Genomic DNA, 26,100 nt, shown 5'->3' on the forward strand with positions numbered 1-26,100 from the left:
GGATATTAGGAAAAAATTTTTTACCATGAGAGTTGTAGAACACTGGAACAGGTTGCCCAGAGAGGTGGTGGATGCTCCATCCCTGGAGACATTCAAGGCCAGGTTGGATGAGGCCCTGAGCAACCTGATCTAGTTGGAGATATCCCTGTTCCTTGCAGGGGGGTTGGACTAGATGACCTTTGAAGGTCCCTTCCAGCCCTAACCATTCTATGATTCTATGATTCTAAGTGCTCAGTACTGTAATACTGAGGTAATGATTTACCAGAAAGAAAGCTTGGTCATAAAATACCACGGGCATGGCAGCTGCTTCAGGATCTGCTATCGGGCACACTTGCTCTGTGGCAAATGCAGCACAGGGAGTGCAGTTCTGGGGTTGCTGCAGAGTAGGCTTTCAGCTGGTCATATTTCTTCCTGGTGGGGAAAAACCCCTAGATTTTTAGGGTGACAGTATTCACTCACTCTTTTTTTTTTTTTTTTTTAGTGCATCTGTACAAAGGCTGCTGTCCAAATTGAGTGTATTGTAGTGTCTGAGTATGCCTGAGGCCTTGTCTCCATGCAGGTAACTCAGGCAGCAGTAAAACTGGAGAGCTACCTTCATTCCTGTGAGCTATCCAGCTGAGCCATCATGACTTTCCTTGTATTTTCTGCCATTCCTCTGTGCTCTCTGTCTCTTCTCAACCCCTCTTCAAGAGCGTAACGCTTCCCATTGCAGCTTTGGCTGTCCTGGACTTGATCTGATCAGACTTACTTTCTCTGTTCACTGCTTCTGCATGTCTTCTGTGTCTCAGAGTAGATTTCAAGGTACATTTCTTACAGTTGGAGGTCATCGTTTTTGATGGCACAGTTACTTAGATAATGTTAGGTACTTGACTTTTTAGCATCTGAACATCGTGTTTGTTTTGGCTTTTGTCCCTCAGGACTAGAATTGATCTATTTGTCCGTCAGGAGCATCCATTAATATGAGGAAAGAGTCTGCCAGGAACAACTTAGTTGGCCAAGAGGTCAAAAAAATATTTTTAGCCAGGACAGAGAGATACCTCAGTGACTTATCTTAGCTCTACTGTCTATAACTTTGAGTTCTCTGGAAAATAGCAAAGATGTCACTTCTTCCTATTTAATTCATGATTCATTTGGTAAAGATACTGACATTCCCCTCTCAAGCTGAGGATTTTCCTGTTGTGGTGGAATTTTTTTTCTCATTCAACTATAATCAGATCTTTAAAAACAGGCTAGACTTCTCCACCCACCTCCCCTCCCAGCCCCCCACCAGTAATGGTCTGTTTCTATAGTGGGTTTGAATCTGCCCGTAATGGAAGACTCTTAAAATATTTACTAATGTGTTGCCTTTGTCTGTTCCCCAAATAGCCTTTTTATGGTGGTTTTTCTCTCAGAACAGTAGGAGCGAGCAAGTCCGTAATAGTCTACAAAAGGGAAAATCAACTGCCTTTAAGGAGTTTATCCTTGAATTTAATCCCAGTGTACTTGTTTGATGTTACCTTGAGGAGCAGAGAGATGCAATGTTTCATCTGAAGGTAGATTAGTTTCTTAATTATGTGTGGCGTGGCATTTCTTTTTGTGTGTTTGCATTTGAGATTGCGTGCGTGCTTGGATGTTAGGTGTGCTGTACCAAGTGATACTAACTAAACAACAGCTTCTTGCAAGGACTTTATTGGTTTTGTACTGACTAAAGAGAGATCGGAGAGTTACCAGTTTCAGTTATGGAAAACTGAAGGTGTGAGAACATGTAATTCAATCATTTAACCCTAATTAAGCCAGCAAGTATTTTTTTATTTATCCAGAGCTAAACCACATAAATGGCTTCTCGTATGGAATTTGCCAGCTGCTGAGATCCACAGAACTGCTGACTGGAGCTGAGATTACTGGTTTTATAAATGCTGTGTCTTTACTTGGTCCTCCACAGTGCTATGGGACCTTGAGAATGGCAGGCCTGATTCCTGAACCCTTCTCCATGCTTACTGATTTTTGGCTACCACTTAAAAGTGACCACAGTGTGTGTATATGTAGGCAAACATTTGAGAAAGACGAAAGGAGATCTGTAAATGCTCTTGGAGACATGTTGTCTATAAGCATTCCCAACTCATCTCTGACCTTCTTCCCCAGTACCTTAGAAGGCAATTTGGACCCTTTGGCTGAAAGGAGCTGAGTGGGAATACATATCCCACCCCTTTTTTGTAGCCTCTAGGCAATACACCTAGGGGCAGCAGCTTGCTCAGAGCCTTCTTGGACACCTCAGACTTAAAATCTTCTGATTTGAGTAGTGCTTCCATAGAGATAAGATGTCTGAGAGGGCAATTTAAGTAATTCACTTCCACATGCTGTGCAGCATTTGGTGTATATCAGCGACTATCTGCAGGTTTGGTGATGATTGCTCTTGACAGTCGTTCTTTAGTAGTTTACCCAGTCTTAATAATATTTCCTCCCCCTTGTTTTGCAGCACATCTTAAGGCTTCTTTGCCACCCACTCACGTACCAGATTTCATACGAACTACAAAGAGGAAAACTTTAGTCAGCCTTTTGGCAATCATCCCACTTCTGGGCTTTCATTTGCCAGTGATGATCACAAGATATATTGCAGAAGTGTATGCAAATGAGTATTATGCAAACTATGCTTTTCGAGGTGCTCCGAGTTATGTTAGGAGCAGGCACGCTTTCCCACGTGGCTGGGCCCCAGCGTATGTATTTTCCTTTAGTAAAGATGATAAACTCTGACTGAACATGTATGTTTTTTTTCTCTTTACATAAACTCGTATCAGGTGAACATCATAGGAGGAGTGACTGGTATAACTTACCAGCAACTTCTTTGTAATTGCTGAGAGTAGCACTGTGTATCAGCTCTCCAAGCATTAGGTAGACCTCAACGATACTGCTCCATTAGGGGGTAGTGTTCTTGCATCAGTTTCATCTTCAAAAAAAATCTCTCAGACTACCAGTAGAATCCCAGAATGTCAGGGATTGGAAGGGACCTCAAAGGATCATCTAGTCCAATCCCCCTGCTGGAGCAGGACCACCTAGATCAGATCACACAAGAACGCGTCCAGGCGGGTTTGGAATATCTCCAGAGAAGGAGACTCCACAACCTCTCTGGGCAGCCTGTTCCAGTGTTCTGTTCCCCTTACTGGGAAGAAGTTCTTCCTCATGTCTAAGAGGAACCTCCTGTGTTCCAATTTATATCCATTTCCCCTTGTCCTATCATTGGATGCCACTGAGAAGAGCCTGGCTCCATCCTCATGGCAGTCACCCTTTCCATATTTATAAACATGAATGAGGTCCCCCCTCAGTCTCCTCTTCTCCAAGCTAAAGAGACCCAGCTCCCTCAGCCTTTCCTCATTAGGGAGATGCTCCACTTCCTTCATCACCTTTGTGGCCCTGCCCTGGACTCTCTCCAGCAGTTCCTTGTCCTTCTTGAACTGAGGGGCCCAGAACTGGACACAATATTCCAGATGTGGCCTCACCAGGGCAGAGTAGAGGGGGAGGAGAACCTCTCTCGACCTACTCACCACATCCCTTCTAATACACCCCAGGATGCTATTGGCCTTCTTGGCCACAAGGGCACATTGCTGGCTCATGGCCATCCTGCTGTCCACCAGGACCCCCAGGTCCCTTTCCCCTGTGCTGTTCCCCAGCAGTTCAGTCCCCAACTTGTACTGGTACATGGGGTTGTTCTTACCCAGATGCAAGACTCTAAACTTGCCCTTGTTGTATTTCATTAAATTTCTCCCTGCCCAACTCTCCAGCATGCCCAGGTCTCTCTGAATGGCAGCACAGCCTTCAGGTGTGCCAGCCACTCCTCCCAGTTTAGTGTCATCAGCAAACGTGCTGACTGTGCACTCTATTCCCTCATCCACATCATCTGTCTCACTCCATCAGTTCCTAGAGACCCACTGACTCTCATGAGTCTTCTGAATGGTGATTTCCCCCAGCATGGTGGCTTGGTCTTAATTTCCAGATCCTGGGGATTCCATACCTAGAGAACAGATGTTACGTACCGACAGTGTTTTCAAGTCTTAAAGGTCTGGTAGTGTCTGTGAAATCTGACTGTCAGACAACTTTATTTTAGGAAAAACTAAAGCAAGAGCTCTTATTCCTAGCTAGGATCTCAAAGTTGAAATGAGAGAATTTTTAATGAAGGAAAACGGAGTGTGGAGTAGCTGTAGCTTTTTATTTAATGTATTTTGTGTAAGAAGCAAAAGTTTTAAACATTTTTGCAGAGAATAATTTGGCTTTTATTGGGAGTTTTATTAAATTTTCTGTTGTGACAAATGTTCTAAGATTTGTGTAAATGTTATAGTCTAATAGTAATTCTATGATTCTAATTAATTTATATTAGGCATCCTTTCTTTGATATGCTGCTTCATGCTAAAAATGCACTTGCTTCTGTAGGTTTGAGACTTCCTTTTACAAAACTCAGTTTCTCCCTCTGCTGAACAAGACAAGCTTTGTAGGCTTTGTTTGCTTTCCTTCCCCTTCTCCTCCGTCCTCCTCCTCCACTTCGGGTGTGTGGGTTTTGATCTGAGTGGATTTTGATGTTTTGTTGTGGTTTTTTCCCTTTCTGCCAGCTAGTCTCTGCACTAAGTGTCTGGAGCAGACTGCACCTAACTGGTCAGTGCTTTTTCAAAGTGTAGCATTAAAATCAAGGAGCTGAGCAGGATGCTAAGCTGTTAACCCAGTTTGCCTACAGATGGACTTGACAAATGGATGCAGTAGTTACAGACACGTCTGCTCCACACTCTCATGGAGTTTTGCGCCTCCACAGCAGCATCAGCAGAAGGGTACATGGGATTACCTTCACCAGAAGCTTGTGCTGAGAGAGTAGGTCTGCAGGGAAATGCCAGAATTTTCCCTGGCAGGTGTCTGTTACCTTCTCTCATGCTCACTGTGAATGAGTTAAGCTCTGACAGGGAAGCTGAACAGGTTGCTGCCCCTAACTGTCCCACCAAGAGTGATGGTGTGGGTGGGCAATTTATGATTTGCCTCTTAGTAAAGCCACTAATCTGAGCTTGATAAAATAAGCGTTTGAAAAAAAACCTAATCCTTGACTTTTGAGTTTGTTTTAAATGTGCTAATGAGTCCATGGCTTTATGTAATTAAGAGTTCACAGGCACCATATTTAGGGTGTTGGTGTAAAAATAATTCTCATGGGTAAGAGTGCTTCCTAACGCTGTTGGAACAAATAGTTTAATTTCCCTGAGGAGATGTACCACTCTTATTGGTATGTATTGGTGTCACATTGCTGGAAAGCTGAGCAGGTGGTGGATGCTCCATCCCTGGAGACGTTCAAGGCCAGGTTGGACGAGGCCCTGAGCAACCTGATGTAGTTGGAGATATCCCTGTTCCTTGCAGGGGGGTTGGACTAGATGACCTTTGAAGGTCCCTTCCAGCCCTAACCATTCTATGATTCTATGAGGTCTTCCAGGTGCTTACTGCGTTTAAGAGCTGTGTAGCTGGGAGCGTAAGATTTGGCAGCTGCGCCTAAATGGAGCAAGCAAAGTGCTGAATGCAAACAAGTACGTGGCCATTGCTCATTTCTTCTTTACTTTTATCTTCATGCAATGTAGGCAAACAATGCCAGTGATCCTTGGTCCAGCTGGAACGTTGGGAAGCCTGGGAACTGGGATAACGGAAACGCTGTTGACAGCTGGACGACAAAACCTGAAAGTGCAGCTGGCCAGAGGAACAGTGCTACGAATAACTGGGAGGCAGCAGCAGCATTTGGTCATCCGCAGGCATACCAAGGGCCAGGTGTGCTAATATTGCTCTTATTTTTGAATACACTAGGGTAGGTGAACAGTAGAGGTGAGAATTGCTTCATCTTTCATCACTGTAGAACGTGGCTTAGTTAAAAACCAAACCGAAACCGACTTCCTAGTAGCACGTTGCCATGTGGGTAAACTGGATGCTAAAATAATATTTTTTTTTAAAGAACGTTTTTTAAAAAAATCAGATCCACAGTAACAGGCACATCAAACTTGTATGGAAATCTGGCAAGCCAGGATTTTGTGCCTACCTGAGCTATTCTCTGGAACTTAAACACCCTTGAATTTGTGCCCTCAGGCCTGTGAAGAAGTGGTCCCATAAATCCTTAATTTTAGGAAGTGGCTAGCCTTTCAGCCTTTTGGAGTAAAGGCCTAAATTAAGAGAACTCATAACTGGGGAATGCTAACATGGAGTCTGTGAATATGGAGCACTGTTGAATTCATCTTAACACACCAGCATCTTTTCTTTCTTCTATCTTTTTCTCTTTTTCCGCTCTCCCTCTATGGATTTCTAGTATGGTGTTTTGCCAGTTGTGTTTGGTGGAGATGGTGGTAATTCAGGAGGAGTCATAAAATGAAAGGCGGAATTAGCTCTTAATATTTTTTACCTTGTTGATTATTTGTGTATGAGTGCTGAGGGTAGCTGCTTCTGCTTTTGAAGTGAAAATCCTTAACTTTCTCCTTTCCCTACCCCCCTGCCCTGTCCTGTACTTCAGCAGCTGCTGATGACGATGATTGGGATGATGACTGGGATGACCCAAAATCAACGGCACCATCTTATCTTGGTTACAAGGAGACTGAGGCATCAGAAGCTGGAGGGATCCAGCGTGGCAATTCTCGTGCAGCTGCTATGAAGTTACCACTTAACAAGTAATGAAAAACGCGGGGCAAATGTGTATATATTGGAGAGAATTGGAATGTGTCAAGTTGTGCAAATGTGTGACCATTCAACCTTCTTGAAATATGCTGTGTAAATATTACAGTTTTGGGGTGAAAGTGGAGATGAGTCTGTAGCTCAGCATTCTCCCTGTGTGAGCAGAGAATGCAGAAAGCCTGAAAGTAGCTGACAAAGTTGTATGAGTTTTGGAGGTGTTATAGAGGCAGATGACATGTTTTCTCAAAGTCTGAACTTCTGGACCTATTGGTCTTTAAAATATAACTGTCTTCAACACTGTGTGCTTAGTGAAAATGAAAGGTGATGGCTGGCTTGTCCGTACAGTGTGAGCCATCCAGCCTGCTGCCCCAGAGTGTGTGAGCAATTCAAGTTGCTAGGAGTGGGGAGAAGTTCTGCTTCATGCTGTTGTAAGGTTGATTTTTATCTAAAAAAAAAAAAAATCTTACAATAACATGAAGCTTTGTCAGGGTTATACTAGCATTATCTCATGTTACAACTCAGGATTTGCTTATTCTGAAACTACTGTAGCTCTGAGAAGCTACTGGGTGGTAATCTTTAAGTGAATGGAAGCGGAGTGGAAAAGGATTTGTAGAATAATGGTCTCCACTGGAAGGTAATTAACAACTAATCATGCAGAGGCAGTTGATTTTGTTCATCAGCAGAGGTTTTGTCCAGTTTTGCCACAGTACCTTTGCGTCATTGTGGCACCTGCTTGTTGCAAAGCTGTGTAGTGTAACCAGTATAAACATACCTCATGCAAGAGCCTGACTTGCCTGGGAAGTGAGTCCTACTTTTCTCCTCGAGTTTCCACAAGCAGGCAGTAGGTTGTCAGTACTTCAAGGGCTGAGTATCTTCCTAGTTAGAAAGCACACCACTGTTTGCTTTTCGTGAGCCTTTTTACACAGACTTCAAGGACGTCGCAGTGATTTCCAGTACTTAAAGGAAGTTGCAGCCTTCCAGTACCTAAAGGGGCTACAGGAAAGCTGGAGAGGGGCTTTTTACAAGGGCGTGTAGTGACAGGACAAGGGGCAATGGCTTTAAACTGAAAGAGGGCAGATTTAGATTGGATATAAGGAAGAAATTTTTCCCTCTTAGCGTGGTGAGGCACTGGCACAGGTTGCCCAGAGAAGCTGTGGCTGCCCCATCCCTGGAAGTGTTGAAGGCCAGGTTGGATGAGGCTTTGGGCAACCTGGTGTAGTGGAGGGTGTCCCTGCCCATGGCAGGGGGGTTGGAACTGGATGGTCTTTGAGGTCCCTTCCAACCCAAACCATTCTGTGATTCTGTGGTGGATAAATTATTCAACATAGCTCATGTTCAGAAGCACTCGATAAGTGTGCAGTTCATGGTTCTTTCAGATGACTGAATTCTCATCGTCTGACGTGGCAGGACGGCACGCATGAGCGCGTGGGTGTGCGTGCCTGCGCCTTGCCGGAGAGGGTGGGCTGCAGTGGGGTGGGAGATGTTGCTTGGTGTCCTCCTGTTAGGTTTGCTCGGATGGGCTGCTGAGCACAAATAGCTGCTTTGCCTTGGAAGGAAGGGCCTGTAGGACACAGGTGAAAGCTGGAGGTCAGTAGCTAAAACTTTCCTGCTTTTTCAAGGCCAATTGTTCATTGTTTAAGTAATCCACATCAATTCTTTTCTACACTTGAGAAATACTACGGGTTTTTTTTTCCTGTAGTGGCAGGTAGTTCTGCATATGTCAAAGGAAGGAAAACATGGAATAAACTTACCACTTTGTTTTAATTGTTAGATTTCCTGGATTTGCAAAACCTGGGATGGAACAGTATCTGTTAGCAAAGCAGCTAGCAAAACCCAAAGAGAAAATTCCTATAATTGTAAGTTGGTGATGTATGTGTAGTTTTTGTGGGTGAGTGGTGTGGTTTGTTTTGGGGTTGTTTTTTTTTGTTTTGTTTTGTTTTTGTGGTTTTGCGTGGGTTGGTGGGGTTTTTTTGTTTGGTTTGATTTTGATGGTGGTTTGTTTTTTTTTTTTTTAAATCCTCCCCACCCATTCCTTTTTCCCCAACTTAACTTTTAGCCTTATGGTTGCTATAAGCATTTAGGTCAGAAGAAACTAATACTAAACGTATAATTAGAAATAGAACTATCATAATAAAACTCTGTAGCATTTAAGTATTTTAAAGTTGTGGTAGACTGCATTTCATATATCATTGAGGGATTTTTCAGGGTCAAGTCTTAACTCCTCTCTTCTAAGTGTGCTGATTTATTATTTTAAATTATTATTAATTTTTTTTCAGGACTTTTTTCTCATGCTGGGTCTTCATTACTTACGATCATGAAAATTAAGCCCTTTTGGGGACTGGGAGGCAAAGCAGATGCATTACACTGTCTGTTAATTAGATAGTTATCTAATACATGGGAGCTACATTAATAAAGGTTTGCAATATTCAGTCATGATGATCAGGTCATCTTCTAATCTAAAAACCAAACTCTTCTAGGTATATGTTGTTCTAATGAAATGTGGTTGAAGTAGCAATCCCTAGAATTCACCACTCCTTTGTTATTTGGGGAAAAATACAGAATTAGATAAACACAACTGTTGTCAATCATGTCTGGTTGTGAGAAACCCCTCTATTTCCTCACTGTCAAGCTCTCCCTAAAATCCATGGAAACTTTCAAGTGGAGAGAGAAACTATTTGTGTCCTTGATTGCAGCTGGTACAACATGATGTATTTAAAGATAATTTTTGCAATTTCTTACAGATTGGTGATTATGGCCCAATGTGGGTTTATCCTACATCTACGTTTGACTGTGTGGTGGCAGATCCCAAAAAAGGTTCTAAAATGTATGGTCTCAAGAGCTACATTGAGTATCAGCTGACCTGCACTGTAAGTCTATCTGGAATGGGATCTTCTCTCTTGCAAATATGAGTCATTTGTACATACAAATAATACACTTTGTGTGACTTGGTAACAGGGTTGTAAGGGGAAGTGGTAGTTGTCACTCTTCTTTCCCCAAAGAGATGCGTCGTTCTAGCGTTTGAAGTTCTTCTGTAATTACAGATTGAAGACTCTGTATCATAAATTTTATTTCCATTCCACGTATTTACTGTTCTGGTCACGCTTGTTTCATGTCGCTATCTATAGATGCCTGTCAAAATTCAGAGTTCTGTTTCTCTTACAGAACACTAATCGGTCTGTCAACCACAGATACAAGCACTTTGACTGGTTGTATGAGCGTCTCCTGGTTAAGTTTGGACTAGCCATTCCAATCCCATCTCTTCCAGACAAGCAAGTAACAGGTAATTATTCCCAGTTGCGAATTCATGGGATGGGAAATAACGAGATCACTTTTTCACAAGACACAGTTACTTTTTTTACTGTTTGTTTTTTCCCATTATTTTTAAAGAAGGTATTGAAAAACCCCCAACCTTTCACCATTCAAAACTTACAATGAGTTGTGATGGTCTGTTGATGATAAAATATCAGCATTAAAAGCATTATAGCAGAACTCAGGTTTACTTATCTAGTCCAGTGATTTAATTTAAAAACAAACAAAACCCCCTCGTTACTACAGACGGGAATATTTATTATTGGAGAGAAGAGATAACTATTTCTGTTCTGTATTTGCTGATTGTCTGGAGAAATGATTTTTGAGGGGTGTTTTGGGGTGTGCGTGTTTTTTCTTTTGCATTTGATTGCAAATGTGTTATAGAATCATAGAATGGTTTGGGTTGGAAGGGACCTCAAAGATCATCCAGTTCCAACCCCCTGCCATGGGCAGGGACACCCTCCACTACACCAGGTTGCCCAAAGCCTCATCCAACCTGGCCTTGAACACTTCCAGGGATGGGGCAGCCACAACTTCTCTGGGCAACCTGTGCCAGTGCCTCACCACCCTCTGAGGGAAAAATTTCTTCCTTATATCCAATCTAAATCTGCCCTCTTTCAGTTTAAAGCCATTGCCCCTTGCCCTGTCACTACACGCCCTTGTAAAAAGCCCCTCTCCAGCTTTCCTGTAGCCCCTTTAGGTACTGGAAGGCTGCAATAAGATCACCCCGGAGCCTTCTCTTCTCCAGGCTGAACAGCCCCAACTCTCTCAGCCTGTTATGTTTTATGAGAAAAGGGAGCATCCCCTGACAAACTGTTGGTTTTTTTTTTCCTCACAAGTAAAATGTTGCAGCTGTTTCTCCAGTTGCTCGATTTCACACTTGATTCAGAAAGCATCTTTCATTTGTATAACGTTCTGCTTTGGTTTGATGTCAGTTCAGCTTGACCAAACTCTGAAGCTTTTTGTTCTGACTTCAAGAAAAGTGGGATTGGGACCCTGTAAATGCTCAGGAGTTCAGATATTGCAATTGAACATGGCAATGCCTGTGTGTTGTCAGTAGTCTCTGGCTTCCTCTCTACAAGAGTGTGCTAGAGTGCATGTGAAGATAGAATGGACACCTGTGTAGCAGGAAAACGCGTTTCTTTTGCCTTTTTCCACTTGCATGTTTTCTGGTAAGATGTTTTTACAACTTCTAAGACAATCACCCAAAAATGAACACAAAAAAGCCGGCATGTCGCCAACCACGTGGCTGGGGGCGTCACTGGAAAGGCAGCAGCTCTGCTGGGTTTGAAGAAAGCGAAGCATTGATGCAGATGCTGGGATGAATGCCAAGGAAACTGGAAAGTGAGAAAGCCGCTTCCTCCCCTTAGTCTCATGTTTAGAATTCACCAATATTTTTGCTTAAACATCTGCATGTGGACTAAAAGGAAACCAGAAGACCTGATGGGATCTCTAGATTTTATTGGAAATGTGTTTTAAAAGACTCAAGAGTTTGGCATCACAGTTAAACCTTGCCTGTGGATTTCAGTCTTTCGGAGTCTGTGGGAGATGATAAATTGTCTCATTGAAAAAAAAAAAAATCGTGCCTCTTTTTTTTCTTTTTTGAAACATCAGGGGAAACTCTGAAAAAATGGTGCTTATTTTTTGTTGTGTTTAGGAGGCTTCTTTCTGAAGACTGTCTAGAGAAGTATTTCTGTCTGTCCAGTAGTCTTGGCAAAGTAAGAGTCTACAAATAGACTGACTTTGCTCAGGATCATGGTTTTGCTGGTGATGATATGCCTAATCACTGGCATGTAACTTCCAAATGTTCCTGTTGCAGCATTCCTGCCTGTGTAAGGAATGCAAGGCAGAGATTTCAGTATAGATTAAAGGTGGAACGAGATATTACCACAGGTTATATAATTTCTCTTTCATAGTAGTTGATTTTTTTATATATATATATATTTTTATTTTTTTTTTCCCCTAGCAAATTTACAGGAAACGTACACATAGCCAAACTTCATTTTTCACTGGTTGTGTTCCTTACCTGCTAGGCTAGCCAGTTTCCATCTTTGCAATTTAAGGGATAAAAAAACAAAACACAGAAAAAACCTCCACCACAACAATCATGAAAAACTCAACCTTGTGGAGCTGCTGCCATAGTAACTATAGAGTAGAATGATATTGAAAGAGTACGTGCGTTCGAGGTTTGTCGTTTGTGCTGCTATGGAAATTAGAGGAATTGGGTGCTGGAGGAATCTCATTCCTTTCAAGCACATCCTGTTCACTGTGTGCTTTAGAAGTCTGACATTGTGCATTTTTTTAAATTGGAAAACACTCTCAGGAAGACATAATTTGTGCTAAAGCTAAAAGGTTCTTATAAATACACAGTGGTGATGCACTACTGGTTTAAAGCAAGAATAAAAAGTTGGTTACTTATTTAAATAGTTTGTGTTAAAATCCCTTAACTACAAAAAAAATGAGCTACATAGTCTTACATGTATGTATTCTAACTTGTTTATATATATCATTTATTTAGATTTTTTGAGGGTTTTTTTTCCCAACACATTATGTCTATGGGAGGTACTGCTTTTTTAAATCTGCTGTTTATATCTGAGCAGTCCAGTTGCAACTAGAACATGACGACTTGGAAAGGAAGTAGTTGCTTTTTCTCCAACGTTTTTGAGCATTACATTGACCAAAGATGCACTGGACTGTATCAGAAAGATGTCTGCATTCCATGCCTGTGCCTAGCTTCTCTCTTGGGTCATCTGAATACCTAGTTTTTCCATCTGAAAGTTTATTAATTTTTTTTTTTTCCTCAAAAAATTGATTTGAATTGTGGGTGGGTATTAATTTTCTTTTAATATTTCCTGACTATGTTTAAAAGGAGGAATACTCTTGGTCAGTAATCAGTATTCTATAATTCAAGCGTCTTCTGATTTGTAGGCATGTTTCCTTCTAGTAAGTTGAGTCATTAAATGGTTGTTAACTCACCAGATGAGTTACAGAATCTATTTTAATTAAAAAAAAAAGGGCTGAGGGTACTGGAGTAGAAATGTAATGATTTCTGTTCCCTAACAGGGCGCTTCGAAGAAGAATTTATCAAAATGCGCATGGAGAGACTGCAGGCTTGGATGACGAGAATGTGTCGCCATCCCGTTGTCTCGGAAAGTGAAGTTTTCCAGCAATTTCTCAGTTTCCGAGATGAGAAGGTAGGAAAGGAAAGTTCACCCCCAGATGGAGATTGAGGCATTGCTGCCCCCGGGGGCTCTGCCATCCCCCTTGGAACTGAGCGGAGCTGAGTTTGGTGAGGGTGGTGGCCATGAGCCGAACGCTGCTGGATTTATTAACTCATTTAGTGGATTGATCAAAACGAGGCATGGAGTTGCTCCTGTGAAACGTGGTATGCCTTTTGGACAGATGTGCTCTTCAAAATAGCTGTGTTGCCAGTCTTTTAAGGGCAGTTCGTGTCTCCCAGCGAAATGGGAACTCTTTGGCTGTTGGACTTGCCAATTCCTGCGGTCCTCTCACTGGTACTGCCTTGCTAACAGAAGCTGCTTTGGAGCAGGTCTTGCATGTGTCTGATCCTGTATTATATTAAAACACATCCTCCCCCCAGTTTTCCCTGAAATGGGTTTTATTAGCATTATGCTGCAGTATTAGCATTATGATATCCTGATGTCACCAGCCTCTCTGCATTCTCTGCTTCCCCCTGCCCAGCATTTCCTTACGCTTTTTTAAAGAGATTTTGATATCTTTAGCTTCAGTAAATAATGATTTCCAGCTCTATTAACTAATTTGGATATCTACCAATGAGGAAGTAAACAGGAAAACTCTGCTTTCTCCTCAAAATAGTCACACTTCAAAATACACACACTTTGCTCAAAAAGTAAATGGTCCTTGGAGGCTTTCAAGACCAGACTGGATAAAGCCCTGAGTAACTGAGGTCACAGCTGACCCTTTTTGAGTAGGAGGCTGGACTACAAACGTCCTGAGGTCCCTTCCTACCAGAACTATTCTGTGGTTCTGTAAGTAAAGACTTAGTAACAGAGTAAGTAGCAGTCCTGGTGAAGTGCTACTTGGATGGCCAGCTGAGAGCTGTATAATCGTGCTAACTAGTCAGCAGTTCTTCGTGTCCGACTTGGGGACGGGTACAAACAGAACAGATGTTGCAATACATGTGGAATTTTTAGCCTTTGTATCTCTTCCCACTGAGCACTTAGCGTGGCAATTGCGTAATAATCTCATGATCATCTGGAGGAGCTACTGACACCAGCCCCAGCACACGTGCAGACACAGCTCAATCATTGCTCTTACACTGTGTTTCAGTAACACAGGAAGGGCCTGTTTCCCTCAGAATCTGGAAAACAAAGTGCATGAGGAGAAGGGAGGGAAACTCTAAGAAGCCTCGGCCCCACTGAAGCTTTCCTTGGAAAGGTTTTAATGTATGGGTGGGTTTTTGATTAACTGTTCTCCTAGACATTTCATTCACTGCTTAAGTACACGCCCTTAAAGGTAAATGAACAGTGGTGCTCAAATTTATTTTTTTTCCTCTTTCCTTAAGGAATGGAAAACTGGGAAGCGGAAGGCAGAAAAAGATGAAACTGTAGGAGTCATGATCTTTTCTACAATGGAACCAGAAGCTCCTGACTTGGATATGGTAGAAATGTAAGGTGGTTTCTTTTAGTGTGGACACTGTGCATCTGGGTATACAACAGACACTGAGCTGATGTAAACCTAAAATAGAAAATGTGCATCTATGTTAATGGATTTGAAGAGGTACTCATCAAGGTAGAGCTGAAAAGTTGTTTGAGTAGGAGATTTTGCCCAGAGAAGTTGTGGCTGCCCCATCCCTGGAAGTGTTCAAGGCCAGGTTGGATGAGGCTTTGGGCAACCTGGTGTAGTGGAGGGTGTCCCTGCCCATGGCAGGGGGGTTGGAACTGGATGATCTTTGAGGTCCCTTCCAACCCAAACCATTCTGTGATTCTATGATTCTATGATTTTCATATCAGCCCCTCTGAAGCTTGGTGGAACTCCGTGTGATGTCTCTTTGACTTCAGTGGCTGAATACTGATCCTAAAGGGAATATGCAAAACTATTTGACAAGATAGAGCTCTGGCAGATCCTATGGAGTTACGTATTGTATTGCTACGGGAGTATATTTTGATCTTCAATTGGGAACAGCTCCAAAGTGTGCTAGACTTGCCAGGTAGCTTGGGATAACTGCAGGTGGATCATCAAGGAAAACAGTGTTTCTGTAAAATACTTGTATACAATGCACGCAGAGTATCATTCTAATATCTGGAAGCCATGGAAAGCTGTGAAAAACTAAAAGTGATTTAAATGATCAAATTTCATTTTAAATAGGTTACTATATTTTCTGAGTGTTCTTCTAGAAGTACAACTGGAAATATTTAGTATGTATATGTTATATATACATGCACTTTTTTATGTATAGCTCTCTTGATGGTCAACCTTTGGGTTTCATAGAGTGAAAGACTGGATTTAGTCTGCAGCCTTTGACTCCTTTAGGCTTAATAATTTTTTTTAGAAGATACGTGGTATGCATGACATGCTTTGCTTGCTGTTGTAGAAACTTGGATAACGTTTTGTGTCTGAAACTGTGGATAAACTAGACAGAAGTGTTTATAGGAGCAAAGCAGTAGTGTACCTACACTTGGGAATAGCCCAGCATGGGCTTCACCCAAGTTCTGCCGTGCATGTTCAGATGTGTGTAACAGCTGCCTTGTAGCAGTTCTGTACTAGGGAAAAAGATGGACCTTTTTAGGTCACTTCCACTTTGAACATGAGGGTTTCAAACCTGACTGCTTAAGTGATGTGTTTTGTGTATATCCCAGTGGTGTTAAAGCTGAAGGGGTGAAATGGAGGGTTTTGTACAAAAGGGTTGCAGGAGAGAGTGAGTCTGTATTATATATAGAACTGAATTATATATATAATATGATATAGATGCCCCATCCCTAGAAGTGTTCAAGGACAGGTTGGGTGAGGCTTTGGGCAACCTGGTGTAGTGGAGGGTGTCCCTGCCCATGGCTGGGGGGTTGGAACTAGATGATCTTTGAGGTCCCTTTCAATCCGAACCATTCCATGATTCTATATTATAGATAATATATATATTATATATATCCATTATGTAGTGAACAACCAGCATATGGTCTGCTAAACAGTTTGTCCCCAAACAGGGTGAGGGCAGGCAAGCAGCCTGCAGGCAATGCTCCCCAGAAGGTATTGGCTCCTGGGCTGGGGCTGGCAGCCAGGAGTGGTTCTGGGGACCTATCTCTAAGCGTTGCAGGGGTGGCTATAGCACCTCAGACATCCACACCATGTTCCAGTGCCTGGGAACCTCTCAGGGTGCAGATGAAAGTCTGTGTGAACGGTCTTGAAGAACATTACTCCTGTAGGTGGACAGTCCTGTGTCATCCTGGGTTTGACCAAAGGATGGTCACCCTGTGCTGGTTCGTTAATTTTTCCTGTGATCATGATACCGTAAAATATGAAGTACAGAAAATTAAAAGGATTGTTTGCAACTGGGAAAACTGGAGTAAAACAAGAATCTCCTGGAAAGCCCAGATTCTGTTTCTGTGCAAGTAACTCTTCAGGTAGGGCTTCTGCTGAGGAAGGAGGTGCCAGTAAGGAGGCGGGAGCCTTCAGGTGGTGGCACTGCAGCTGGAGCTGCTGCCCTGGCTCTGGGGAGTTGCTTGTGTTGCTTTGCTATGAGAGCTGTCTCATACAGGCTTTGGCTGAAAGCATTTGTAAAATGTGATGCAGTTTGAATAATTCTCACTGAAAATTCTGTGAAAATTCTGTAAGATTCAGTCTCTCTCTAACACAATGGTGTTGTCGATATATTAGAAAGTTATGCATGTATATTTCCCTAGAAGAACTGCTATATTATTTTTTGTTCACTTATTTTAGACTTTTGTTAAAATATCTAGAACAATTATTTTCTTCGTACTTGTTCATTGTTGTATGAGTTCTGCTACTTTTGTTATTCTAACATCTAATTTCCAGTCAATGTGGAGTCATAGAATCACAGAATGGTTTGGATTGGAAGGGACCTCAAAGATCATCCAGTTCCAACCCCCCTGCCATGGGCAGGGACACCCTCCACTACACCAGGTTGCCCAAAGCCTCATCCAACCTGGCCTTGAACACTTCCAGGGATGATCCTTCTGTTTGTGTTAAGTGCTCTAGGGATGCATTTTCCTCAGATCAGACTTTGCTGGTCTGTTATTACTTGATGTCCTGGGGAGGATGCTTAGCTAGCTAGTAGCCTTGGAAGGTAACTAACTGGAGCAAGAATGATAGTCCAGGACCACGTGTTTGACGGGATGGCGGGACTGGAAATGGAATGAAAAATGTCTTTATCTAAGGAGGGAGGTTCTGATCTCAGTGAAATGGCAGAGATTTCAAGGAATTAATTTCTCTGTTGTGTTTTTTTAAGACTTAGTTGACACTACAGACGTTTCAGTATTGCCTTTAAAGTTAGCAAAATGCATCTGTTAAACTGCTTTTTGTGTTTTTTTTCTTTTTCCAAATGCCTCAGAGAGCAGAAATGCGATGCAGTGGGTAGGTTCACCAAAGCAATGGATGATGGAGTTAAAGAGCTGCTGACAGTGGGACAGGAGCACTGGAAGAGGTGTACAGGGCGTAAGTGTCCCCTCTGAACTCAGCCATCATTTCTGTGTTGATTTTCTCTTTTATGTTTTTTTGTCATTGTTTTTGTTGTTTATAATGCAAGGCACATCTTAAAACTAAAGGAAATCCTAAATTATCCTGAGGATTGTATGGCATTCTAGCTGCTTCCAGTGTCTGAGAGCATAAATTGTGCAGGCTTTTTGGTGTTTTGTTGTGGTGTGGGGTTTTTTGTTTCTCTTGTAACAGAAATATCTGGTCCCTGCCCATAGGTCTAAAAATATTAAAAGTTAAATAATTCCAGTAATCCAGCTAAAGCCCTTGTTGGACCTGTTCTTATATATTTGTCATTTATCTACGTTTTAGTGACATGGGCAAAGTAGATCTGTCTATTTGATGAAATCATAAATGATTGCATTTTATTAACCCCTTATGTAGGATTATTGCATGCCAGGAGGACTGATTTAAAGGTGAAATGAGTTTTAAAAAAAAGGAAAAGAAAAAACAACTTGATTCTAACTTAATCTTTAGCCCAATTCTTTTTCTCCTATCTTGTCTCTTCCTTCCCACAGATATTTAGGGTTGCAGAACTTCACACCAAGTCCCTATGACTCTGCCTGGGCTCTAATTTCCTAGTCCACTGCAGTGTTCAGTGTTTGTGGCCACCACAAGGCAGCTATTGAAAGGAAGCAGGTACTACAGCTGAGGATCACAATAAGAAACATTTCAGGGCAGGCTGTAGTGTCTGGCGACCAAAGACCTATCACATAAATCTCCTCAAATCTCCATTTTTTTTTTTTTCTTCCTTTCCTTTTTTTCCCCTCTTTTTAACTCCTGCAAAAAAAACCCAACATTGTCCCCAGACTTGGGAGTAAGTACAACTCCTGAGTTCTCTCTCTGCTGCTTTCTAATCTAGCACTGAAGTTCAATGTCTGGGGCTGGCCAGAGGGAAGGGGAAGCATGAAAGCCCAGTCTCTTCTGGGAGAGATTACATTAGACCTTGGTGTCTGTAGGATGTGAACTTTGAATTATTTGTGTTTCTCCACTTTGAATGAGAGGGTTTCTTTCTGCGCATCACTGACCCTCCTGCTGATCAAAACCAGTCTGGCCACAACTCTACCAGTGTGCAGATCTCGCTTCACCAGAAAATGATATGGAGTGGGGGGTGAAGGACAAGGGAAGGAATAAGGTCCCTTAGACGAGACTAGGAAAAATTGCAGTTCCAGAAGCAGTGATCAAAACCACCGTAGCTAAGGGCTGGCTGGGACTGGTGCTTGCGGTAGAAATTCCGTGTTTTTTCGCGGATGAACTCCCTAAACTTAGGGCAGTAGTGCTTTAGGTACGGAATGACTCTTTGAATCCTTACTGCTGTCAGTGGTTAGCACAAACGCAGTCAGATGCAACGTGTTGAAAATTCCAACTGTTAACTTTCCAGACATTCACACTGACTAGGAAAAGGAGGCTGGTCAATCGGGATGTTCAAACCTGAACAATTTCAATAGTCTCTTAGGTTCTAAGTTCCCTGTTGGCTCTCGTACCACCTCCCAGCCAGAAATATTTTTGGCCCTTCCTGAGCAGTAGGTACGTGCGTTCCATTCGACGATGTTCGAAATGACTGACAGTGGAAACTTCTTAAATGCAAGTGACAAGAAATCAAATGTTCTTCACCGAAATTTCCACTGGGATTCCATACCAAGTTAACAGCTGATAGCAGAGCTCTAGTGCTGAGTGAGACCTGTGGTATAAGAAGTATCAGCTGTTATAAATAATCTGACTTCTGGGCATGAACTTGGTCAAAGATAATCAATAAAATTATGCAGTTTAGGGGGGTTTGGTTTGGTTTTGGGCTTTTTTTTTGTGCTGTTTTGGTTTGATTTTTACCACACAAAGTGGTTCCTCTTTAGGCTGCCCAGGGAGGTGGTTGAGTCCCCATCCCTGGATGTGTTTAAGAAAAGGGTGGATGAACTACTTAGGGATATGGTTTAATGGGGATTAGGGACGGTTGGACTGGATGATCTCTAAGGTCTTTTCCAACCTAGAAATCTATGAATCTGTGAAAATCAGATTGTGTGGGACACTAGAGCAACGGAAAAACTCCTGTTTTGCTGGACAGTGTACCCTCTGAATACAAATGTTTGCCAACAACAAGCACATCTACTTGGTTTTTTTCCTGCTAGCATAGGTAGCTTATAAAAAAAATTGCTTTCACCTTTCAAATTGCTTTTTAGGCACCTCTGGGGTGGTGGTATTCAAAGCGTTAATAACGAATGCGCTTACAAATCACAGCTTATTGACTTCATTGTAAGGAAGCAATTTATGAATACGTTTTCAATAAATAGATTATGAAAACCAATGTGATTATTCAGATACTTGTATCAATTTTTATCTCTAGATAATCTTGGCCTGTAAATACGAAATCCATGATTTGAGGAGAATTTAGGTATTATAGGTCTATGTGAGAATCCTGTATCTTAAAATATTACTGAGATCTACTCTCCATATCACTGCAGCACTTCTCTTCCCCTCCCCATCTCCCCCAGGAGGATAAAGTCTGCTCATGATGGGGAGAAGAAACATCTCACTGTATTCATAGGAGGACTGAGCTAGGAGTGCAGTGAGATTTTTTTTTTTTTTAATTTTTTTTTTTATAGTAGTCTCACACAGTTTCTCCCAAGTGTTTGTGGCTTTTAAGAATCCAGATTGCAATTGCTTTATCCAGTTTTGGAACATCTGTAGCAGGGGAGGGGGTAAGAAAGTGGTTGTAAATGCTTCACTAGAAGAAATGTAAAACCTCTGCTGCTATCAAGTTTTGGAAATGCTGCAGACTTAGTCTCACTTACCCTTGTGGGTTTTTGCTTCTGTTTCCCTCTTTTCCCCATCCTTTTCCCCTTTTCAGCACTACCCAAGGAATACCAGAAGATAGGAAAAGCGTTGCAGAGCCTGGCACTGGTCTTCAGCACTAGTGGATACCAAGGTACTTCTGTTGGTTCGTTTGTACTTTACTTAACAAAAGATATTTTAATTACATCACGCTACATTTTTTGCCAAAGATCTTAACGCTTTCCTCTTTGAACTTTAGATGTCAAACGTGATTCTGGAAAAAATATTAGAGACTTGTTTCCCTTTGCGTATTACAGGGGGTTTATATTCTAGTCTGCAGTCTTGTGTTCTCTCGCTGTATCATCACGTGGTGGGGGAGTTCAGCGTGATCTCATTGATGTGTGATGTCACTGACACGACCGACAAAACACGCTGTAGCGTTTTTGGTGACATCAAAGCCAAGGGGAGAAAACGTGGCCTTGAAAAGGTCTGTCACAGAACTGTCGTGTGACTTCATGAAACAGCAACTCCACATGAGGATGGAAAACTTATGGCCAGAGTTTTGTGTACCAGTATGTGGGCTGGAGGGTTGGCCACTGCAGCCTGTTCTTGTCCTTCGCCTTTCTCTCTTCAGGAGCCCTAAAGCAGAGCCTGTCATGTTAAGTGTGAAAGTTGTGAGAGGGCATCAATTGCTGAACGTTCTCCGAAAATGGAGTCAGTCTTTAGGCCAAACTTAAAATCCTGCTTTGTTATGTTAAGTTCTGCTGATACCTGGTGTAGTGGAGGGTGTCCCTGCCCATGGCATCGGGGTTGGAACTAGATGATCTTTGAGGTCCCTTCCAACCCAAACCGTTCTATGATTCTACGTTTTCCAGATAACTGGAAAATATTTCCTCGTAACCGAGAGGGAGCTTCTTGAGTTCATTTTCTCTGGGATTCTCTTGTCAAATGTATTTTTGTTACTTTTTTTTTTTTCCTAGACTTAGTAGCCAAATTGCTCTGTTCTAAAACCTTAAACATTATAGCATAGAAGCTTCTGGAAATCTTTCCATCTTGGGACTTTTAGTTGACCAGTACTAGTTGATTACTCATCTGTCTCTTACTTTGTATTGTTAAAGCTTTTTGCCTTGTAAACCATGTATGAAAATGCAGCCACTTCTTAAACTCAGGTTCTCTGCTGCTGGAAACACTGGAAGTAGGCAGAGTCCCAGTAGTTTGTTCTTACCTTTGTCCTGCACTTCAAGAGGATGTCTGCTTAGTTAGAATTGGAGCATAGTATATTGCCTAAAACATTACTTTTGGATGTGAGAACTGAGTAAGGGATTTGCCTGGTTATGTACTCTTAGCATGGGTTAGAAAACTGTAAATCCTGGCCAGATACAATCTGTGGCAAGAATTCTTGAGAAAGGAGTGAAAACTGCTTGAACTGTAACACGTGTTCTTTTGCCAGCGTAAAGGGAAAACAATGTGGCTTAAAGCTAGGATGCAAAATTGCAGCTCAACCTTAGGAAGGCAAGCTTCAGTTTGATTTCCAGCCTCTTCAAACGGTGCGACAAAATAGATCCCGCGATGCTTGGGAACAAGGCAAGGGATGTTTCTCTTCGCTGTTTGCCCAGTTGTTCCTGGTTGCACCCTAGCATCTTGCTGAGGAAAATACCCTTCCCACCGATGTCTTTGTCCCAATTCCATATATTTTGCCTTTTTTAATAACTGGTACACAGTGTGTTTTGTCAGAATTAATAATATATGGGATTCTTTGCTTTTTAATTTGAGTTCTCAGGAAGAGAGAATAAGTCCAGTGCACATGTTGTTTTAAATGTCTTCAGCACTGCTGCCCTCGCAGCTGCTGGTGTGCAGTTTCATTTGGTGCTTGCCTCAGGTCCAGGTCTGTGCATCACGCAAACTCTGGATTCAGACTGATAGGATGTGACTTTCCCGATCTCCGTGTTTGTAAGAAGGCACAGTCCTTCAAGTGAAGAAGTGCTAGCTAGGCTGAGTGTGGGGCATGGTTTTTTCTAGACTGTTGGTAACAAAGAATGACTCCTTCAGCCATACTTGAGGGCACTTAGTTCCATTTCTGTTGGGAGCTGAATCTCTTCATCCTTTTTTTTTTTTTGTTTAATACTTAAGTTCTGGAAGTTTAAGCATATAGGCTGCCAAAGATTACAATGATTGATTTGATGACACAAGCATTTCCAGCTGCTGGTAGCTGACTTCTGACATACTGAATACACTTTTAGTTGGTTTATTTGCAGTTAGGATGGGATATATCTACTGTCCTTGCCTCTCTCAGCAGTGCTGCCTGCTTGCTCTACAAAGCCTTGTGTGTGGTGAATGTCTGCTGCCTTCTCTGCTGATTTCCAGCCCCAAAGGTTTAAGACTGCACCAGGCAAGATGCACTTGTTAGTCTGACTCACTCGAGTTTTTTTTCTTATGCAGCAGAATGAGCCTTATCAATTAGTTGCCAGCCACAGTGCACGTTAGGAGTCTGTCCCCAGTGTTTGCAGAGGCAAGGGCACCTTTAAAAGCATTAAGGACACGTTGAGAGGTTCTCATTTAACTTGGCCATGGGCCTATGTGCTGTCTGATTGGTTTTAAGAACACGTGCTTGGAAAGTATGATCCTGGTCCAAAAATGCATATTGGACAGTTCCAGAATATGCCTGGAAGTGTCTTGCAGCCTGGCAGTTGCCTCTCCTATTGCATCACACAATGCTCTGAGGTTAATGCAGCCTTCAATAGCAGAGCTTCTCTCTTCTGGTGCCACATCTGGGTGAGTCTTTCTCCTCTGTTAAAAAAATGTGAATGGCAGTGGTGTGTCATGCAGCCATAGTCAGATCTCCTGATCATGCATCACCCCTCAGGAGTTTGGTGACATGCAAGTTTCGCTGTCCTGCCAGCTAGCAACAGGCACATCTTGACTTCTAAGCTGCCGGTGTGTGCTAAACGTTATCAGTCCAAGGTGTACTTGTCAAGAAAAATCTGGCTACAAGTAGTTTCCTAGTACACCAAACTTCATCTTTTTCCTACTCCTGGATTCTATTAAAACATACTTTGAAAGAAAAGAGAAACACTTCTCGACAAAAGAAGTTCTGCTGCCCTAATCAGGCCTTACAGTATATTAGTTCCCTCAGTGTGCCTAGTGGGTTCCCTCAGAGGTGAGAATTGCTGGCATTTACTGAGCAGCTGAACTGCTAAGAGATGCTCTAAACATAAAATCATAGAATGGTTCGAGTTGGCAGGGACCTCAAAGATCATGCAGTTCCAACCCCCCTGCCATGGGCAGGGACACCCTCCACTACACCAGGTTGCCCAAAGCCTCATCCAACCTGGCCTTGAACACTGCCAGGGATGGGGCACCCACAGCTTCTCTGGGCAACCTGTGCCAGTGCCTCACCACCCTCAGAGTGAAAAATGTCTTCCTTAGATCCAATCTAAATCTCCCCTCTTCCAGTTTAAATCCATTGCCCCTTGTCCTGTCACTACATGCCCTTGTAAAAAGCCCCTCTCCAGCTTTCCTGTAGCCCCTTTAGGCACTGGAAGGCTGCAATAAGATCCCCCCGGAGCCTTCTCTTCTCCAGGCTGAACAGCCCCAACTCTCTCAGCCTGGCTCCATAGCAGAGGTGCTCCAGCCCTTGGATCATCTTTCAAAAGACTCCTCATAATTTTACATCTTCCTTCATCTCCCTGTGACAGCATACAGGGCTGTAAATCAATGAAAACATCCGTTTCTCCTCATGTTTGAACTAAAACATCTGTAGAATATTACTGGCCATTTTAACTGGTCTGTTTACAACTCCCTTTAGTCAATGCTTTTAAGCCCTGTGTTTCTCGTGGGGATATGTGTGATGCACACTGCCCTAATTGTGTTGTAAATGTCAGCAGCCTGTGGGGCTTTCTGCTTTCCCATTGATTGAAAACCCTGGACATCTTGGTATATCCTTGTACTGGGACCTAGCTCAGCTTTCATGGCTTGAGTTAAGGAGCTTGTTCCCAGCTTCGCATCAGTTCAGAAGCTGAGAATGCCAGAAACTTGGCCCTGCCCAAGTCAAAAACTCCGACCAAAACTTATGGTGACAACAGTGATTAGGAGCAATGTGCTGCTGGAATTCAAGTTACACTGGTGGGTGAGCATGTGGGTTGCAGGTGGTAGCTCCTGAGAAGGTGGCCTGGTGTAGGGAGTGCCCAACTGAGCATGGCATGCCACTGCTGATAACGTGTGTTGGCACTCGGAGGTGCAGCAGGTGAGGGATCTCTGCCTCTCAAGACTGCCCTGGCACTACCTGGAAAAGGGGTTGTAGAAGAAAAGGATGCAGTGTGAGGAGCTGCAGATACTCTTCTACCACTGGTGTGTCTGCCTGTTGTTGGGACCTGCTGTCTGCAACAACTTTTAAATGCACCATCCCTTAGCCTTACTTTTGGAGGAGTGGGAGTGCCCCACAAGAGGAGCGATGTCGGGAGGGTTTGTCGTGATTCTTTGACGCTCCAGTCTACGGAGCTTCTTTGAGTGAAGTTCTGCACAGAAGGGGAGGATTTTCTCTTTTCTGCTCAAATATACACACCAATCTTCCCTCTTTTTGCTCAGATAGGAACAGTCATCATCCTTTATGGCGCTATGAAATGAACAGCAACATCTAGACCAAATTGGCTTCTGACTCTAATTAAAGCCACACCATGTTTTGTCCCAAAAATCTAGGAGTCAGTTGCTGAAGCAGCGGTTACTTCAAGGTTACGTCTGAGCAGGCATGGGGAATTCTGAAATAATGAAATTATTTAAGTCTACCTGAATTTTTTTTGTTGTTTTACAACAATGTGAAGATATCTTCTGAGTTATGTATCTCTTAGATCTCACAATGGGATTTCTTGTTTGTTTCATTTTTATTTTATCCAGACAGGCTCAAATAGGAGAAAAATAACTTTCTTTAGCAGTGTTTGTGTTGCTGGACTTGCTAGTTCTTAGGATCAACAGCTTTCCCTCAAAGCTTTTGGCTTTATGAAACCAGTCTAATGGAAAGTTGAGAATTGATTGATAGAACTGAAGCAGCATTCAGCCATTCCCTTGTTTCCTTTAGGACGCGATAAAATAAAGGAATCGTAGAATCACAGAATGGTTTGGGTTGGAAGGGACCTCAAAGATCATCCAGTTCCAACCCCCCTGCCATGGGCAGGGAACACCCTCCACTATACCAGGTTGCCCCCAAAAAATAATCTAGTAAATTCTAATAAGTCTCTAACATAGATTAGTCCATATGTTGTAGTAAAAGAAGGTATTTCAATGTTCAAATTAATCATTAACGAAACCAATGTTTGGTAGTTTTCAATTAAGTCACTGATTAATGCCTATAGAATACAAACAAAATGTTGATAGAAGACTAACTGCTGCCTGATACCAAGACACATCTGAAAGGTTGAGAAAAGTCACTTTTTCTTAAACGAGTACTTGGTACCTGCAAATTATACCTTCCCCTTTCTCTGCCTCAATTTGCTTTCCGTACCGTTGGCTACGTGCTTCGGACAAGCTAACAAGGATGGAAAAAACCCGTGGCGTTTTGGGAAGGTGAAGTGGCATGACAAAACGAAGAACGTAAGGCTTGTTTCCATGTGTCCCGCAGAGCCATGTCCTGCTAGTAACGCAGTGTTAGAAGCGCTTGGGTGGTGGCCATCTTAGGATTTGTGGTGATGGATGTCT

The 26,100-nt window shown here is 42.5% G+C and overlaps 1 protein-coding gene across 1 annotated transcript in view; it reads left to right on the forward strand.

The window, feature by feature from the left end:
• SNX9 (sorting nexin 9) overlaps positions 1–26,100 on the forward strand; it is a 71,232-nt gene that overhangs the window by 38,810 nt on the left and 6,322 nt on the right. The window contains exons 5-13 of the mRNA XM_086632004.1: positions 5,577–5,760; positions 6,491–6,644; positions 8,420–8,504; positions 9,390–9,515; positions 9,811–9,928; positions 13,021–13,151; positions 14,504–14,607; positions 17,504–17,607; positions 20,489–20,566. Of these exons, the coding sequence (XP_086488130.1) occupies positions 5,577–5,760; positions 6,491–6,644; positions 8,420–8,504; positions 9,390–9,515; positions 9,811–9,928; positions 13,021–13,151; positions 14,504–14,607; positions 17,504–17,607; positions 20,489–20,566 (1,084 nt within the window). The remainder of the gene's footprint in view (positions 1–5,576; positions 5,761–6,490; positions 6,645–8,419; positions 8,505–9,389; positions 9,516–9,810; positions 9,929–13,020; positions 13,152–14,503; positions 14,608–17,503; positions 17,608–20,488; positions 20,567–26,100) is intronic.

The sequence above is a fragment of the Tauraco erythrolophus genome, chromosome 2, assembly GCF_009769465.1.
Source record: "Tauraco erythrolophus isolate bTauEry1 chromosome 2, bTauEry1.pri, whole genome shotgun sequence".
NCBI lineage: Eukaryota > Metazoa > Chordata > Aves > Musophagiformes > Musophagidae > Tauraco > Tauraco erythrolophus.